The sequence below is a fragment of the Capra hircus genome, chromosome 3, assembly GCF_001704415.2.
Source record: "Capra hircus breed San Clemente chromosome 3, ASM170441v1, whole genome shotgun sequence".
In the NCBI taxonomy this organism is placed as follows: Eukaryota; Metazoa; Chordata; class Mammalia; order Artiodactyla; family Bovidae; genus Capra; species Capra hircus.
Window position 1 is genome coordinate 105137771 of NC_030810.1, and position 19909 is coordinate 105157679.

The window sequence follows — 19909 nt, forward strand, 5'->3', positions numbered from 1 at the left end:
TGATTCAGGTCCACAGTTCGTCTCATGTTTGTTTTTAAACCAAGAGATTTCCCTACTGCCAAATCCATCAGGAAGGAGTCAGTCTATTAAGTATTAAAAAGCAAGAGAAATGGACTTTAAACCTTGCTCCTCATATAAACTACAGTCTTGGGATGTCCACCTTCTATGCAACTATATACATGGTTAGTAAACATAATCTAGAGCCTGATTTGGATCTCCTTGGGTTTTTGTTTTTCCAAGTCAAATACGGAATTACTGTTAATTTTATTCTATGTCAGGCAGACTTCATATAACTTCTGTATCACTGACGGCTGCTTTCATCATAGCTACCACATATTCACTTGTAATTATTTTCCCGAAGATGAAATTTCACTTTATGCAACCAGAGTTAGTCAATTAGACAGATATGATGCGATTGTCAAAAAAAGCCAATGCATGGGACTTCCCTTTGTGGTCCAGTGGTGAAGAATCCACCTTCCAATGCAGAGGCCTCAGGTTCGATCCCTGGTTAGGGAACTAAGATCCTATGTACTGTGAAACTTGGCCAAAAAAAAAATTTTTTTTTAATTTGGGGGACATTTAGCAAGAAAAGAATGTTATGAGAAGATATACTAGCATTCTTCAACTAGAGGAAAGGTCATATGAAAGAGGAGCAGATATTTCCTCTACAGGGCTACAAGGAACAGAATCAGACAAACAGACAAAAACTATAATATGTATTTTGGGTCCAGGAGGCAAATCTTCCTTACTATCAGAGATAGAATGGACTCCCTCAGGACTATCTCCTGCCTTGTCACAAAAGGTCAGCACAAGCTGGACATGTGCTTGTTAAGCAGAAGAAAACACAGTCCCTAGCATCAAAGAGCTTGCTGTACTATATCAGAATGCTTCAAAAGTCTTCAAGTGGCTCTCATACCTTAGTATTCAACAATGCATATTCCTAGGCCCTACCCATGGGTCCCAATTCCTCAGTCTGAGGTGAGCCCCAAAATATGTATTTTTCAGTAAACACTCATGAGGGACCCATACTAGGGTGATCGTGATAAAACTGTTCCCTGAAACACAATGTGAAATATACTACCTTAATCACTTTGCCACATATCTCACAACATGAATAGAAAAACTGTCCTCGCTCACTGCTTTCAAACATTCCAAAAGTTATCTACCTAGCACTTCCAAAAAAGCAACTAAAATAAAAATAAACTATGACAATAATTTCATATATTCCATCTCCACATGTCTATTTGCCTTTTACAACTATTTCTTTAAGGAGGAAAACCTAGATCATAATAAATCTTTCCTACAGTTTTCTGCCCTACAAATAACCTGGAATTAGATAATATTAACAAAGCTAAATATACAACAAAGAAAAAACAGAACACCCACCACTCCTTTTTCCACCACTTCCTTCAGTTTAGAGCGTGTCATTTTGGGCTCCTAAGAAGGAAAATGAGAAGAAAATAGTCAATAAAAATCATGGAGTGACTGAGTTTGTCCCTAACTGTTACATTATTTACAGACTTCCAAATGACCTCCTTCCTGTACTTCGCCAGTTTACAGATAGCTCTGTCTCATGACACTAAAAGAACAAGAACTACTCACAAACATTGGCATATCTTCCGTCTCACTGATGGCTGCTTTCATCATAGCTACCACATGTTCATTTGTGATTACTTCCTGGAGAAAGAGGAAATTTCACTTTATGACACAAAGATGTATTATCCAGGTAATACTCATCTCTATGTAACTCTGCTAGATATATGCAGAGGATAAATGAGAGCCAGATACTCAAATGGTTTCCGATTAGGGGAAAGCAAGGCAACTGAAAGCAAAGGAGCAAGTTTTGGAGAGAAGCACACAGCTTCCAACAATGTAGTAAGCAAATGGATCAACCTCACAAGCTGATAATAACAGGAATGGCGTGCATAAAAAAAAAAAATTCTCCAGTTCACTATCTGCTTAAGAGAAACAGTAATAAACAACAGCAGTCTTATAAATAGTTGTACTTCTACGTGGCAAAGAAGAGAAATTTGCTTATGTGCAAAGTACGGTAAACTGTTAACTGGGCATCTTTTCAGACATATCCACCCACAAGAGTAAGTCCACCTTGAACATTATCATCTCCCATTATCTTCCAATCTGCTAAACAAGAAACAATCAAATTAGTGGAAGGAAGCTGAGGAACAGTTTATCTTCCCAGTCAAGTTCTTTCACATGTGTTCACATTTCAAACTTGTGCCAAATGCAAAGAGAAAGCTTTTTTGAAATGTATAATGTTTTACCACCAGGAACTCATAAAGTTAGTAATTCACATACCAAGACTGCAACGTTTCCGAATTATTTCCCTTTGCTTCCCTGTGCTCCCAATACACAACTGCCCCAGTCGCACTCACATGAAGGATGTTCCGCACGTTGACTGCGGTCAGGTTGTGCTGCTTGGCGCCATCCTCTAAGGTGCGGTCAAGCATGTCATCCAGCTTCAGGTCACAAGACAAAGTCCTTTCTTCTTGATCCCTTCCATCTCTTTTCCTCTTGGTACCTTTTTTCTTTTTTCGCCTTTTCTCATTTTCTTCACTGTCATGCTCTTCTGCAAATAAACCAAGAACATCACCAGAATACCAAAGCAACTGCTCCCAGAACACAACCCAAAAAGTCAACAGTGAAAGAAAAACCACCCGCCGGCTGTCTGGTCCTGGAATCAAAGAAGGCTGTGACGGAACAGTGGTGAGAGTGGCAGCTGTGGTAAGAACACAGTGGTAACACCCAACAGTCACTGAATACTCCTATTAGGTCAGGCATTCTTCCACACACTGTATACACACTACTTCACTTATTCCTCATCACAACCATATGAGGTAGGGACCATTCTTTTCCCCACGGTACAGAGGAAGAAACTGAGGCAGAAAGATTAAGAAACTTTCCCAAGAGCTAATAATGACAAAGCCATGTTCTGAGGACAAGCACTTTAGCTCTAGAACTGTCTTAATTATTACTCTATACTGCCCAGATAATACTTCAGAAATCCAGGGCTTATATCTCAGATCTACAACTTAACTGGGTTACCTTGGCAACAGATTCTTAATTTTTTTCTTTTGTAAAATACAGATATCTTCCCACCAGTGAAGCCATGCAGATTAAGTGAAATAATATCTATCAAAGTGCCTTATAACCCCTGAAATATTATATAAACATAATTTATCATTATTGTTATTATATTACTGAGTTTAGAAAAGAGAAAAACAAGGAGCAAACCAATAAAAACATCCACTCTGAATCATATTAAAAAGAGTGAAGAGGATGAAGTACCTCTGTTCTACAAAAAAGGAGCACATATATAACCAGATAAAAGGAAAAGCTTCCTGATTATTCAGTCCAGTCACTCAGTCTTGTCCAACTCTTTGCGACCCCATGACTGCAGCATGCCAGGCTTCCCTGTCCATCACCAACTCCTGGAGCTTGCTCAAACGCATGTCCATCAAGTTGGTGATGCCATCCAACCATCTTATCCTCTGTCATCCCCTTCTCCTCCTGCCTTCAATCTTTCCCAGCATCAGGGTCTTTTCCAATGAGTCAGTTCTTTGCATCAGGAGGCCAAAGTACTGGAGTTTCAGCTTCAGCATCAGTCCTTCCAATGAATATTCAGGACTGACTTTCTTCAGGGTTGATTGGTTTGATCTCCTTGCAGTCCAAGGGACTCTCAAGAGTCTTCTCCAACACCACCATCTAAAAGCATTAATTCTTTGGCGCTCAGCTTTCTTCATGGTCCAACTCTCACATCCATACATGACCACTGGAAAAACCATAGCTTTGACTAGATGGACCTTTGCTGGCAAAGTAATGCCTCTGCTTTTTAATGTGCTGTCGACGTTGGTCACAGCTTTTCTTCCAAAGAGAAGGTGTCTTTTTAATTTCATGGCTGCAGTCACCATCTGCAGTGATTTTGGAGCCCAAGAAAATAAAGCCTGTCACTGTTTCCATTGTTTCCCCAACTATTTGCCATGATGAAATGATGGGGCCAGATGCCATGATCTTCATTTTTTGAATGTTGATCTTCATTTTTTGAATGTTGAGCTTTAAGCCAACTTTTTCACGCTCCTCTTTTACTTTCATCAAGAGGCTCTTTAGTTCTTCTTCGCTTTCTGCCAGAAGGGTGTGTCATCTGCATATTTGAGGTTAGTGATATTTCTCCAGCAATCTTGATTCCAGCTTGTGCTTCATCCAGCCCAGCCTTTCACATGATGTACTCTGCATAGAAGTTAAACAAGCAAGGTGACAATATTTAGTCCTGACGTACTCCTTCCCCCATTTGGAACTAGTCTGTTGTTCCATGTCCAGTTCAAACTGTTGCTTCTTGACCTGCATACAAATTTCTCAAGAGGCACACAAATTTCTCTTTACGAATTTTCCACAGTTTGTTGTTATCCATACAGTCAAAGGCTTTGGTGCAGTCGATAAAGCAGAAGTAGATGTTTTTCTAGAATTCTCTTGCTTTTTTATGATACAACGGACGTTGGCAATTTGATCTCTGGTTCCTCTGCCTTTTCCAAATCCAGCCTGAACATCTAAAAGTTCTTGGTTCACATACTGTTGAAGACTGGCTTGGAGAATTCCCGTAAATCCTGAGGTAGACTATCACACAATACCAAAATGAGGTCCTCATCTCTGAAACTTTTTGGTCTGCTACCAAATGAAAACAAGGGATTAGAGAAAATTAACATCAAGACAGTCTTCTTGGTTTAAAAAGGTTTTATGATCTGCAAGCTGCACTCTGGCAATATTTATTCTGTGAAAATTAGTAACTTCAAACAACTGCTTTTTCACTAATGCATATACATGAAGAATTTGATAAACGCTCATAACTTTCAATCCAATAATTCTTCTTAAGGAAATAACTACATATGTAATTACTGATCAAACTCTGGGAGATGGTGAAGGACGGGGACGCCTGACATGCTGCAGTCCCTGGGGTCGCAAACAGTTGGACACAACTGAGCAACTGAACAACACCACATGTAAAGACTAATCGAGTTCTTTATTTATCAACATCAATTACTTACGCAAAAACACGGAAAACACCTAAATACCAACTGAAGAAAAGCACACAACCCGAAAGTTGCAAGTTATGTTTATTATCCTTACTGAGGACTACGGCCTTGAAGACAGCCTCTCAGATGGTTCTGAGGAGCTGCACCATAGAGGTAAAGGAGAACCCAGGATATACAGAAGTTTTTGCTGGAAAAAAACAGATATGTAATTGAACATCAAAAGATTACTGCTAACTGCAAAAAATGACATCTCAAGTTAACGATTTCAGTGCTTTTCTATGTAAGGGAAGATGTAAGAGTTGTGGGTTCACTGGAGTTATTAGCAATGCAACTTAACTATCGAGGCCCAGTATCCTTTTTTCTCTATCCTGAATTCCCCTCAGGGCACACCCTTGGGGTGAGGAGGGTGCTGCGGCTACAGTGGCTTGTGGGTTGAGAGTAAGAACATTCATTTTTTTTTTTAATTCATTCTTTACTGAAAAGGCAGGTACCACTTTTTGTGTGCACAGGCAATATGAAAAAAGAATGGTTAAGTGAAGTGGTACACCCATATACTGGACTGTAACTGAGTTATTAAAGAATGGACAGAATGGGCTTCATGCACGTATGCATGCCACCCACCTCCCCCTCATCCTTCAAGAGGCTTTTGGCTGCCTTGGCATGAAGGTCAGTTAGAACATCTCCCAAGTTAGAACATCTCCCAGACACTACGTTCAGTCCCTTTTACGTGAGCCTGGGGGGTGGCGTGGAGTGGACAACAAGTTAAAAATGACTAGAGAATTTTTAATTATATAGAAAAAAACTGATAATGACTTTTAACAAACACAAGGTAGAATTCAAACATACACAACTAACATTTGTGTAACAAACTAAAATGGACTATCCTGAGGTACATCCCAACACAGTGATAGATGCAAAAGAAATACAAAACCCTAGACTGCATCAGAGGTGATAAAGTGATGCAGCTCTTTACTGATGGTCATTTGAGAAAGCAGCAAAAGGGGAATCATGTAGCATAATACACAACAAAACTTTCTAAAACCTTTGTATTCATATCTTTTCCCAAAGTCTTTCTTCTCACCTCATTTACCTCTTTTCTCCATAAACTCCAAAACTCCTCTCTCTCACCACTCTTAAATCTCCTCTTTGCTCTTCCTGTCCCTCTGGTATTCTTTCTCATGCAGACCAATCTAGCCAGTTCCTGGTTTCCGTAATCCCACCTTTCCCTCCTCATTTCATCAGCACTTAAAGACCCAGTAGACGCAGAACAAGACGAGGATTTCTGACACCTGAGGAAGTTTTCATCAGTTTCATATTCATAACCTATCAAGTTGTTAGAAACACTGTCAACTGCAAAACTAATTCAGGAGAAAAAAGTTTGAAAGACACAAGTTAAAACTATTAATATTACACCAGAAATAATAAAGTATGTTATTAGCCAAAAAGTAACCTAGTAACTAAAAATCTTCATTACAAAATTTAACCTACAAAATGTAACCAAAATTCATAAAAGACCAAAAAAAGAAAATTTACAATGGAAGCAGATAAAAATTTATAAAATTACATATAGACAGCTGGTGAGTAATTAAATTATCCTTTGAAACAGTGCTTCTCAAACTGTGGCGAATCCACTGTAGACTCACATTTTTATAAAATAAGAATATAGCCATACTGTCAAATGTTTCAATTTTTACAATGTTATGAATGTCAGATTTTTAAAGTTTTACTCTCAGTTTCCATGAATTATTTGTTTCAAACCAGTAACAGTTCTCAACTAGCACTGGTTTTCAGACCACATTTTGAGAAATACTGCTTTAAAATACACACTGAAAAACATTTATTAACCCCAATAAAAATACAATAAAGACAAAAAAAATTAAAAGCACTGAGAAGAAAAGTTATCACAGGATTGAAATGGAAATAATAAAATTTACTACAGAAAATATTTTTTTAATGGAAAAAGCATTGGCGTTAACCATAACTCCCATTTAGAACAGTTATCTTACAAAAATCAAAGTAATGACTGTGGGGTAAGAACCACTCCAATTAACTACATCCTCCTAAATCACATCACACATATTTCTCCTCTGATTTTTGGTTTTAAGGCTGAATTTAATAGGGAATGTGGGTCTATAAGGAAAATTTAATACATTCCAATACACTGCACAGACAATCCAAGAAAGAACAGATAATTCAATTACTTCTTACTCTGTTTTAGAACTAATCTTTTATTTTACTTTTAAAATACTGGGATACCACTGACTCAGAATTTTTATAAACTGAAATTAAAAAAATTTTTAAAGGAAGCTGCTCTATAAAAATCAGACTAAAGAAGGAAATCTAGTTTTTCCTTTTATGAGAAAGGTGGGATATGGCTAAAAAACAAGGTATTTGCTAAGGAGCAGATTTAATGAAGTAAGCAATAAACTAAAAGTAAATTTGCACTGTAAATGTACTATAAAGTAGATGATGTCAATAAAAATATGGGTGGGTTCTATAATATCTGAATCATCAAAGCTGCTTTGGTGTATGAAAAAAGCCACTTAACAGCCCTGTCACACACCCAGGACTTCTGATTCTGGCCACAACAATGTATTTTTTATCAGATGAAACCTTCGTGCCAAAAACAACTGTGGAATTATATAAAACTATAAAATTACATTAAAGCAGAATAAAATATATACAACAGTCTGAAGGCACTGGGTAACAACCCCCACAGACATGATTTAAGGAGTTGTCATCCTTCAGAGAAGGGAAGCACATAAGGAGAATCCAAGCTGAAAGCAGCATTCTTGCTAAACTAAGTGATGAAACCCCAGAGGAGTCACTCACTAGAAATACAGGCCACCATCTAGAAATAAGTAGAAAGTTCAAACAAAGAACTCTTAATATAGCATACAACAAACACTAGGCTGAATTTTATTCACCCTCCAAAATTATCTGCGTGCTTGAAGAAAACATAATCATCTCTGGAGGAAGATAACACCAAAGCCTCTAGAATTTTTCACCCACATTGTCCACTATCCAATCAAAAATTACAGCGCAGTAAAAACAGAACCAAAAGGCCAAAACACCAGGGGGTGGAGGACGGTGACAGGGGACAGTAAAAACAAGAAAGAACTATGGGTGAGTCAGATACAGGAAAAGGGATTTTTAAATAATTATGATTAATACATTCAAGAAAATAAAGGAAAAGATGGAGAATTTCACCAGAAATACAAAATCCACAGTGTTAAATTGGCATGAAAAATAAAGTAGACACAGCAAAACAAAGAACTAGTGAACTAGACTGCAGAACCCCAGAAACAGATGCATGAAGGAAAAAAGAAAAGAATGTGGAGAAAAATGAATATATACAGGAAAAAAATCTAACACACATGTAGCTGTAATACTAGAAGAAAAGGAGGACAGACGTGATATTTTAAAATATTGACAAGGATTCTTTAAACCGAGAAAATACCAAATCTCAGATTCAAGTAACTCTACAATCCTAAAGAGATAAAAAGTGAAAACCCACTGGTGTTCAGAAGCTTCCCTGGTGACTCAGTGGCAGAGAATCTAACCGCCAGTGCAGGAGATCCAGGTTCCATCCCTGGTCCGGGACGATCCCACGTGTCTCGGAGCAACTAAACCCGTGCACCACAACTACTGAGCCTGTGCTCCAGAGTCCGGGAGCGCAACACCGAGCCCACGTGCTGCAGCTGCTAGAGCCTGAGGGCCTAGAGTCCATCTCTGCAGCAAGCCACCACAAGGAGAAACCCACTGTAACTAGAGAGTCGTCCCCACTCGGCACAACTAGAGAAAAGCCCACACAGCAACAAAGACCCAGCACACCCAGAAATAAATAAGGAGATAAACCTTTGACGAAAAAGAAAAAAACAAGTATCATGGGGTTTAAAAGAAATGAAGAAGTAAAATACAGTATCAACACAAAAGGCAGAAACAGATATATGGAATGAAATTGTTTACAGTTCTTATACTGTTTGACAGGGTAAAAGTACTAATTTAAGACAGACTATAGTAATTTCAAAGACTGTATATGTTAATCTATAGAGCAACATCTGAAAGAAAAATAAAAGAAGACAAAATTGGACTTCTCTCAGTAGGTAAGAATCTGCCTCCCAACGCGATCCCACCCTTGGGCATATATGCACAGAAAAACATGGTCCAAAAGGATTCATGCACCCCAATTCCCACTGCAGCACTGTTTACAAAAGCCAAGACATGGAAGCAACCTAAATGTCCACCGAGAGACGATGAATAAGGAAGATGTGGAACATACATACAATGGAATATTACCCACCCATCACAAAGAATGAAATAATGCCATTTGCAGCAGTAAGGATGGAACTAGAGAGCGTCATACTGAGCGAAGCAAACCAGACAAAGGACAAACATCTTATGATATTGCTAGTATGTGCAATTAAAACAAAACGGAACAAAAATGATGCAAATGAACATGAACTTATGGTTACCAGTGGGGAAAGGTGGAGGGGAGGTATAGTTAGGGAGTTTGGGACTGACATGTACACATTGCTATATCTTAAATGGATGGGGACTTCCCTGGTAGTTCAATGACTAAGACTTCACACTCTCCATGCAGGGGGCCCTGGTTCGATCCCTGGTCAGGGAACTGACCACAGGCCACATGCCACACTAAAAGATCCTGCATGCTGTAACAAAGATCAAAGATGCCCCAGGAGAACGGATACATGTGTACGCATGGCCGAGTTCCTTTGCTGTCCACCTGAAACTCCTACAACACTGCTAACTTGCTATGTTCCAATATAAAATTAAAACTTGAAAAAAGAAAGACTCCACATGTCACAGCTAAGACGCAGTGCAGTCAAGGAAGCAAATAAAAAAATTTTTTACTGGATAGGGTCTTCCTTGGTGGTCCAATAGTTAAGACTCCACATTTCCACTACAGCGGGCACAGGCTCAATCCCTGGTCAGGGTACAAAGATCCCACACGCTACACAGTGTGACCAAAAAATAAAAAGATAACCAACAAGGACCTACTGCACAGCATAACGGACTGCTCAGTATTACATAAAACCTCGGTGGGAAAAGACTTCGGAAAAGAACAGATACTTGTACGTGTATAAATGAATCAATCTGTTGTACACCTGAATTAACACTGTTAATCAACTATACTCCAATATAAAATAAAAATTTAAAAAGAAAGCAAAAAAATTGGTTCTTTAAAAAGACTGATAAACCGCTAGGCAAACTTATCAACAAAAAAAAAAGACACAAAAAGAGGACCATACTAAAATTAGAAATAAAAAGAGGACCTCAATAAAAATCTTAAAAGACATTCCAAAATGAGTATTACAAACAACATTCTCAACATATTTGACAATTCAGAGAAAATGTACAAATTCCTTGAAAAACACAATTTACCAAAACCGAAACAAAAAGAAACAGGAAATCTAAATAATCCTATAATTATGAAAGAATTTAATCCAAAACTTAAAAGCCTTTTGACAAAACTCCAGGCCTAGCTAGCTTTCTTGGTTAATTCTTATAAAACATTTAAGAAAGAAATAACCCCAGTCTTCTACAAACTCTTCCAGAGAATACATACTGATGGAAAATTTCCCAATTCATTTTATAAGGTCAGTATAATCCTAATACCAACACATGAAAAAGAAATTAAAGCCAATATCTTCCATAAACAAAGACACAAAAACCTCAGTATATTAGAAAATCTAATACATCATGACCAAACAGGTTTATCCATGAAATGCTAATTTGTTTTAACTTCAGAACCCAATCAATGTAAGGACTTTCCTGGTAGTCCAGTGGCTAAGACTCTGTCCTCCCAATACAGGGAAAATGGGTTCAATTCCTGGTTGGGGAACTAGAACCCACAGTGCAGCAACGGAGAGTTTGCATGCCACAACTAAAGATCCTGCATAACGCAACTAAGACCTGGGTGCAGCCAAATAAATGCATACTAAAAAAAACCCCAAACAATCAATGTATGTTATTAGGCATATGTACATGAAAAAAGTTTTAAAATATGAAAGCTATATTGAATAGTAGTGGTGAGAGTGGGCCCCTTGTCTTGTTTCTAGTTTTAGAGGAAATGCTTTCAGTTTTTCTCCATTGAGGATGTTTGTTGTGAGTTTGTCAGATATGGCTTTTATTTGTTGAGGTATGTTCCTTCTATGCCTACTTTCTGGAGAGTTTTTAGCATAAATGGGTGTTGAATTTTGTCAAAGGCTTTCTCTGCATCTATTCAGTAATCATATGGTTTTTATCTTTCAATTTGCTAACATGGTGTATCACATTGACTGATTTGCAAATACTGAAGAATCCTTGCATCCCTGGAATAAAGCCCACTTGGGCATAATGTATGATCATTTTAATATGTTGTTGGATTCTATTTGCCAGAATTTTGTTGAGGATTTTTGTATCTATGTTCATCAGTGATACTGGCTTGTCGTTTTCTTTATTTTGTGGCATCTCTGTCTGGTTTTGGTATCAGGGTATTGCTGGCCTCACAGAATGAGTTTGGGGATTTTCCTTCTTCTGCAATTTTTTGGACGACTTTGAGTAGGACAGGTGTTAGCTCTTCTCTAAATTTTTGGTACAGTTCCCCTGTGAAGCCATCTAGTCCTGGGCGTTTTGTTGGAGGTTTTTTGATTAGCCACAGCAGTCAGAGAAGAAATATAAATAAAAAGAACCCAGACTGCAAAAGAAGAAGTAAAACTCTCAGTTTGCAGATGACATAATTCTCTACATAGAAAACCCTAAAGATGCCAACAGAAAATTACTAGAGTTAACCAATGAACACAGTAAAATTGCAGGATATAAAATTAATACACAGAAATCCATTACATCCCTATACATTAACAATGAAAAATCAGAAAAAGAAATTAAGGAAACAATCCCATTCGCCATTGCAACAAAAAGGATAAAATATTTAGGAATAAATTCACCAAAAGGAACAAAAGACTTGTATATAGAAAACTATAAAACACTGCTGAAAGAAATCAAAGATGACACAAATAGATGAAGAAATATACCGTGTTCTTGGATTGGAAGAATCAATATAGTGAAAATGAGTATACTACCCAAAGCAATCTATAGATTCAACACAATCTCTATGAAACTACCAACAGTATTTTTCACAGAACTAGAACAAGTAATTTCACAACTGTATGCAAACACAAAAGACTTCAAATAGCCAAAGCAATCTTGAGAAGAAAATGAATTGGAGGAATCAACCTTCCTGACTTCAGACTATACTACAAAGCTACAGTAATCAAGAAAGTATGGTACTGGCACAAAGAGAGAAATCTAGATCAATGGAACAAAATAGAAACTCCAGAGATAAATCCATGCACCTATGGACACCTTCGGAGAAGGCAATGGCACCCTACTCCAGTACTCTTGCCTGGAAAATCCCATGGATGGAGGAGCCTGGTAGGCTGCAGTCCACAGGGTCGTGAAGAGTCGGACAAGACTGAGGGCCTTCACTTTCACTTTTCACTTTCATGCATTGAAGAAGGAAATGGCAACCCACTCCAGTGTTCTTGCCTGGAGAATCCCAGGGATGGAGGAGCCTGGTGGGCTTCTGTCTAAAGGGTCGCACAGAGTTGGACACAACTGAAGTGACTTAGCAGCAGCAGCAGCATGGACACCTTATCTTTGACAAATGAGGCAAAAATATACAATGGAGAAAAGACAGTCTCTTCAACAAGTGGTGCTGGGAAAACTGGTCAACTACATGTAAAAGAATGAAACTAGAACACTTTCTAACACCGTATACAAAAATAAACTCAAAATGGATTAAAGACCTAAATGTAAGACCAGAAACTATAAAACTCTTAGGGGAAAACACAGGCAGAACACTCCCAAAAATAAATCACAGCAAGATCTTCTACGACCCACCTTGCAGAGTAACAAAATAAAAACAAGAATGAACAAACAGAACCTAATTAAACTTAAAAGCTTTTGCACAAGGAAGGAAACTATAAGCAAGGTGAAAAGACAACTTTCAGAATGAGAAAATAGCAGCAAACAGAACAGACAAAGAAAGTAAAAATGAAAGTGAAATTGCTCAGTCGTGTCTGATTCTTTGCGACCCCATGGACTATAGCCAACCAGGTTCCTCCATTCATGGGATTTTCCAGGCAAAAATACCACAGTGGGTTGCCATTTCCTTCTTCAGGAGATCTTCCCGACCCAGGGACTGAACCCAAGTCTCCCGCATTGTAGGCAGACGCTTTACCATCTGAGCAACCAGGAGAATTAATAATAATCCCCAAAATATACAAGCAGCTCATGCAGCTCAATATCAGAAAAAAAAAAAACAACACAATAAAAAGGTGGGCAAAAGAACTACACAGATATTTCTCCAAAAGAGATCTTCAGATGGCTAATAAACACGTGAAATGATGCTCAACTTCACTCATTATTAGAGAAATGCAAACCAAAACTACAATGAAGTATCAACACATGCCAGTCAGAATCAGTTCAGTTCAGTCGCTCAGTCATGTCTAACTCTTTGCGACCCCATGAACTGCAGCATGCCAGGCCTCCCTGTACATCACCAACTCCCGGAGTCTACCCAAATCCATGTCCATTGAGTCGGTGATGCCATCTAACCATCTCATCCTCTGTCGTCCCCTTCTCCTCCTGCCCTCAATCTTTCCCAGCATCAGGGTCTTTTCCAATGAGTCAGCTCTTCGCATCAGGTGGCCAAAGTATTGGAGTTTCAGCCTTAACATCAGTCCTTCCAATGAACACCCAGGACTGATCTCCTTTAGGATGGACAGGTTGGATCTCCCTGCAGTCCAAGGGACTCTCAAGAGTCTTCTCCAACACCACAGTTCAAAAGCATCAATTCTTCGGCGCTCAGCTTTCTTCACAGTCCAACTCTCACATCCATACATGACCACTGGAAAAACCATAGCCTTGACTAGATGGACCTTTGTTGACAAAGTAATGTCTCTGCTTTTTAATATGCTATCTAGGTTGGTCATAACTTTTCTTCCAAGGAGTAAGCGTCTTTTAATTTCATGGCTGCAATCACCATCTGCAATAATTTTGGAGCCCCAAAAAATAAAGTTTGGCACTGTTTCCACTGTTCCCTATCTATTTCCCATGAAGTGATGGGACCAGATGCCATGATCTTAGTTTCTGAATGATGAACTTTAAGCCAACTTTTTCACTCTCCTCTTTCACTTTCATCAAGAGGCTTTTGAGTTCTTCACTTTCTGCCATAAGGGTGGTGTCATCTGCATATCTGAGGTTACTGATATTTCTCCCAGCAATCCTGATTCCAGCTTATGCTTCTTCCAGCCCAGTGTTTCTCATGATGTACTCTGCATATGTTAAATAAGCAGGGTGACAGTACACAGCCTTGACGTACTCCTTTTCCTATTTGGAACCAGTCTGTTGTTCCATGTCCAGTTCTAACTGTTGCTTCCTGACCTGCATACAGGTTTCTCAAGAGGCAGGTCAGATAGTCTGGTATTCCCATCTCTTTCAGAATTTTCCACAGTTTATTGTGATCCACATAGTCAAAGGCGTTGGCATAGTCAATAAAGCAGAAATAGATGTTTTTCTGGAACTTTCTTGCTTTTTCAATGATCCAACAGATGCTGGCAATTTGATCTCTGGTTCCTCTGCCTTTCCTAAAACCAGCTTGAACATCTGGAAGTTCACAGTTCACATATTGCTGAAGCCTGGCTTGGAGAATTTGGAGCATTACTTTACTAGCATGTGAGATGAGTGCAATTGTGCTGTAGTTTGAGCATTCTTTGGCATTGCCTTTCTTTGGGACTGGAATGAAAACTATCCTTTTCCAGTCCTGTGGCCACTGCTGAGTTTTCCAAATTTGCTGACATATTGAGTGCAGCACTTTCACAGCATCATCTTTCAGGATTTGAAATAGCTCAGCTGGAATTCCATCACCTCCACTAGCTTTGTTCATAGTGATGCTTCCTAAGGCTCACTTGACTTCACATTCCAGGATGTCTGGCTCTAGGTGAGTGATCACACCATCTCTTTTTGCTATTCTTTGGAACTCTGCATTCAAATGCTTGTCTTTCCTTTTCTCCTTTGCTTTTCGCTTCTCTTCTTTTCACAGCTATTTGTAAGGCCTCCTAAGACAGCCCTTTTGCTTTTTTGCATTTCTTTTTCTTAGGGATGGTCTTGATCACTGTCTCCTGAACAATGTCATGAACCTCTGCCCATAGTTCATCAGGCACTCTGTCTATCAGATCTAGTCCCTTAAATCTATTTCTCACTTCCACTGTATAATCATAAGGGATTTGATTTAGGTCATATCTGAATGGTCTAGGGGTTTTCCCCACTTTTCTTCAATTTAAGTGTGAATCTGGCAATAAAGGGTTCATGATCTGAGCCACAGTCAGAATGGCCATCTTTAAAAAGTCTACAAACAATAAATGCTGGAGAGAGTGTGGAGAAAGGGAATCTTACACTGTTGGTGAGAATGCAAACTGGTACAGCCACTATAGAGAACAGTGTGGAAAGTTAAAGTCACTCGGTCATGTCCGACTCTTTGTGACCCCATGGAATTCTCCAGGCCAGAATACTGGAGTGGGTAGCCTTCCCCTTCAACAGGGGATCTTCCCAACCCAGGGACTGAACCCAGGTCTCCTGCATTGCAGGCAGATTCTTTACCAAATGAGCCACAAAGGAAGTTCAAGAATACTGATGTGGGTACCCTATCCCTTCTCCAGCAGATCTTCCCAACCCCAGGAATCCAACTGGGGTGCAGTGAAGGTAGGTTCTTTACCAACCGAGCTATCAGGGAAGCCCTAAGGAACACAAGGAGCTGGGCCTGCAGGGCGCGGGGTATTGAGCAACACACCCCATGTGGTGCCAGCAGAAACCCACAGGGTGAGGAAGGGGTAAGGAAGGCGATCACCAGGGGCCCACGGGACCTGCCCCGCCCATGGCGAGGACAGCCAATTGCCCACGCTTGGTGCATGAGCTTGCAGTGAGCCACAGCGGAGGCATGGAGGAACAAGGGGAGACCCCACCCTTCCCCACTAGGGACCCTGGCACGTCCACCCAGCCAGGGGCAGGAGGCATTGTAGCCGGTCCAGATTTCTTAAAAAAACTGGAAACAGAACTGCCATAAGACCCAGAAACCCCACTGCTGGGCATACACCCAGAGGAAACCAGAACTGAAAAAGACACATGTACCCCAATGTTCACTGCAGTATCATTTACAATAGCCAGGACATGGAACAACCTAGATGTCCACTGGCAGATGAATGGAGAAGGAAGCTGTTGTACATACACACAGTGGAATATTAATCAGCTATAAAAAGGGATGCATTTGAGTCAGTCCTAATGAGGTGGATGAAACTGGAGCCTATTATATACAGTGAATGAAGTAAATCAGAAAGAGAAAGACAAATACTGTATAAGTATATATATGGAACTTAGAAAAACAGTACGATCCTACATGCAGGGCAGCAAAGGAGACAGATACAAAGAACAGACTTTTGGATTCAGTGGGAGAAGGTAAGGGTGGGATGATTTGAGAGAAGAGCATTGAAACATGTATATTACCATATGTAAAATAGATGACCAGTGCAAGTTCAATGCATGAAGCAGGGCACCCAAAGCCAGTGCTCTGGGACAACCGAGAGGGATGGGGTGGGGAGGGAGGAGAGGGGGCGGTTTCAGAATGGGGGACACATGTAAACTGTGACTGATTCATGTTGGTTGATGTACATACAGCAAAAACCATCACAATATTGTGAAGTAATTATCCTCCAATTAAAATTAATTAATTAATTTAAAAAAAAATAAACTATGAGAGCTAGGAACTTCCCTGGTGATCCAGTGGTTAAGACTGCACTTCCAGAGCAGGGGGCACAGGAACTAAGATCCTAAATGCCATGTGGTGTGGCCAAAACATGTTGAATAAGTAAAAAAAAAAAAAATTAATATAAATAAATAAAACATGTAGAGCTAAAACTGACAAGGCCGAAAGGAAATATAGATAAATATACAATTAAAGTTGGAGATTTCAATATGCCTTTCTCAGTAACTGTCAGAATAGACCAAAAGAAAATCAGTAAAAATAGAGAAGACCTAACAATGCTATCAATCAACTTGACCTAACTGACATTTATAAAACAGTGTATCTCAAAACAAAAGAAAACATATTCTTCTCAAATACACAGGGAAGCGCTACCAATAAAGATTATATTGGGGCCACAAAATTAACCTCAATAAATATAAAAGTACTGAAATCATACAAAGTGTGACGAACTCAAGGGAATTAAATTAGAAATCAGTAACAAAAAAATAACTGGAACGTCTTCAAATATTTGGAAATGAAAGAACACATTTCTAAAAAGTTCCAGTGGATTTTTGTTTTACTATTATAGGCCTTATGGTACTCTATAACTATAAAAATTACATTTAAAAAATCAGGTTCTAAAACAACACAGAACAGGACTCCAGTTCAGTTCAGTTCAGTCGCTCAGTCGTGTCCGACTCTTTGTAAGCTCATGGGCTGCAGCACGCCAGGCTTCCCTGTCTCTAATCCTGTACAGAACTGCAATCCTGTACAGAAAATTCGAATGTGTGTGTCCCCCCAAAATTCATACTCTGAAAGCCTTACCCCAGTTTGGCTATATTTGGAAATGGGTCTTCTAAGGAAGTAATTAAAGTTAAATGAGTCCACAAGGTGAATCTCTGAGCCCAGAGGATAAGTGTCGTTATAAGAAGTGATATCAGAAAGCTCACTCCCTCTCTCACACACATGCAAGGTAAAGGTTGTGTGAAGTTATACCGAGAAGGCAGCTGTCTACAAGAAGAAAGTTCTCATGAAAACTGAATTTACCAGCACCTAATACTGGACTTCCCAGGCTCCAGAACTGTGAGAAAATAAATTTCTGTTGTTTGAAAGGAAAACTGATACATCCTGTGGTATTATTAGAAAAATTTCAAATCAGTGACCTAAGCTAAGAAACCTAATTTAAGAAACTAGAAATAGACCAAATTAAACCCAAACAAAAAAACAGAAAAAAATAATAGACAAGAGCAAAAACCAGTGAAATAGAAAACAAAAAAGTAGAGAAATTAATGAAACCAAAACCTTGTTCTTTGAAGAAGTTCTAGCTAGAGTGATTAAGAGAAAGGTATAAATTAACAGCATTAGGAATAAAAGAACAGAAATCATTATAGATCCTGAAGACATTAAAAAGATGACAAAAGTGGTTAAGCATGTGCCTGCCAATGCAGGGGACACAAACTTGATCCCTGGTCCAGGAAGATCCCACATGTCTCGGCAACAAGCCCATGAGCCACAATGACTGAGCCCGTGCTCTGGAGCCTGTGAGCTGCAACTACCGAGCCCACGGGCTGCAGTTCCTGAAGTCCACGCACCTGCCTAGAGCCCAGGTTCTGCAGCAAGAGAAGCCCCTGCAATAAGCAGCCCAGGCACCACAACTAAAGTAGCCCCTGCTCACCGCAACCTCAGAAAACTCGAAGCAGCAACGAAGACCCAGCACTGCCAAAAAATAAAGAAACAAATAAACCTGAAACAAAATAAAGATGACAAAAAAATAGTATCAAAAACTTTATACCAATAAATTCAACAACTTAGATGGAACAAACACCTTAAAAGACACCAACTGTCAAAGCTCATTCAAGAACAAATATATAATTAAATAGCCCTTTATCTGTTAAAGAAACTGAATTCATAATTAAAAACATCCTACAAAGAAAACTCCTGGCCCAGATGGCTTCATTGGTGCATTCAATAAAACATTTAAAGAAGAAATAAACCAATTCACAAACTCTTGGAAAAACAAACAAAAACAAAAAAAAACACACAGAAGAGGAAAGAACACTTTCCAACTCATTGTATGAGGTCAGCATTACCCTAATACCAAAACCAAAGACATTACAAGGAAACTAGACCAGACACATAAATCCTTAACAAAATATTAGCAAATCAAATCCCGCAATTAAAAACAAAACAAAACACCTATATCATGATCAAGCGTTGATTTCTCCCTGCCATGCAAAAATGCTTTGAAATTTTAAAAATCAATCAAGATAATTCATATCAACAGACTAAAACAAAGTATAATCTCAAGAAATGTAGAAAAAACTTCACAAAATCCAACATCAAGTCATGATAAAAACTCTTCACAACCAGGAATAGTAGAGAACTTCCTCAGTCTGACGGAAAAGGCAATGGCACCCCACTCCAGTACTCTTCCTGGAAAATCCTATGAACGAAGGAGCCTGGTAGGGTGCAGTCCATGGGGTTGCTCAGAGTCGGATACGACTGAGCAACTTCCCTTTCACTTTTCACTTCCATGCATTGGAGAAGGAAATGGCAACCCACTCCAGTGTTCTTGCCTGGAGAATCCCAGAGACGGGGGAGCCTGGTGGGCTGCCGTCTATGGGGTCGCACAGAGTCGGACATGACTGAAGTGACTTAGCAGCAACAGCAGTCCTCAGTCTGATAAACAATAGCTACAGACCAACGTCCCACAGCTTAGTGGTGAAAACTGAGTGCATTTCCTGTAAGACATCAGGAACAAAGGAAAAGGTGCCCACTCTCACCACAGTGATATCTTATTCACGGATTAGTCGACTCAGTATTGTTAGGATGGCAACGTTCCTAGCACTTCCTGGTGGTCCAGTGATTAAGACTCTGTGCTCCCAACGCAGACGGCACAGGTTCAATCCCTGGTCGGGGAACTAAGATCCTGCATGACCCACAGTATGGCCAAAAAAATGGCAATTTTGCCAAATGGATTCATAGATTCATTATCAATCAATAGCCTAGAAAATATTTTTGAAGAAAATGACAAGTCAATTCTAAAATTTATATGAAAATG

At 39.3% G+C, this 19909-nt stretch overlaps 1 protein-coding gene across 4 annotated transcripts in view; it reads right to left on the reverse strand.

Moving 5' to 3' along the window:
• The window catches only part of GON4L (gon-4 like), an 85483-nt gene that overhangs the window by 54202 nt on the left and 11372 nt on the right, over positions 1–19909 (reverse strand). For 3 of the 4 annotated variants that reach the window (XM_005677376.3, XM_005677377.3, XM_013976744.2), the window contains exons 4-6: positions 2394–2587; positions 1603–1677; positions 1387–1437 (exon numbers count right to left, since the gene is read on the reverse strand). In XM_005677376.3, coding sequence (XP_005677433.2) covers positions 1387–1437; positions 1603–1677; positions 2394–2587 — 320 coding nt within the window. The remainder of the gene's footprint in view (positions 1–1386; positions 1438–1602; positions 1678–2393; positions 2588–19909) is intronic. The other variant, XM_018046265.1, reaches the window with a different exon arrangement.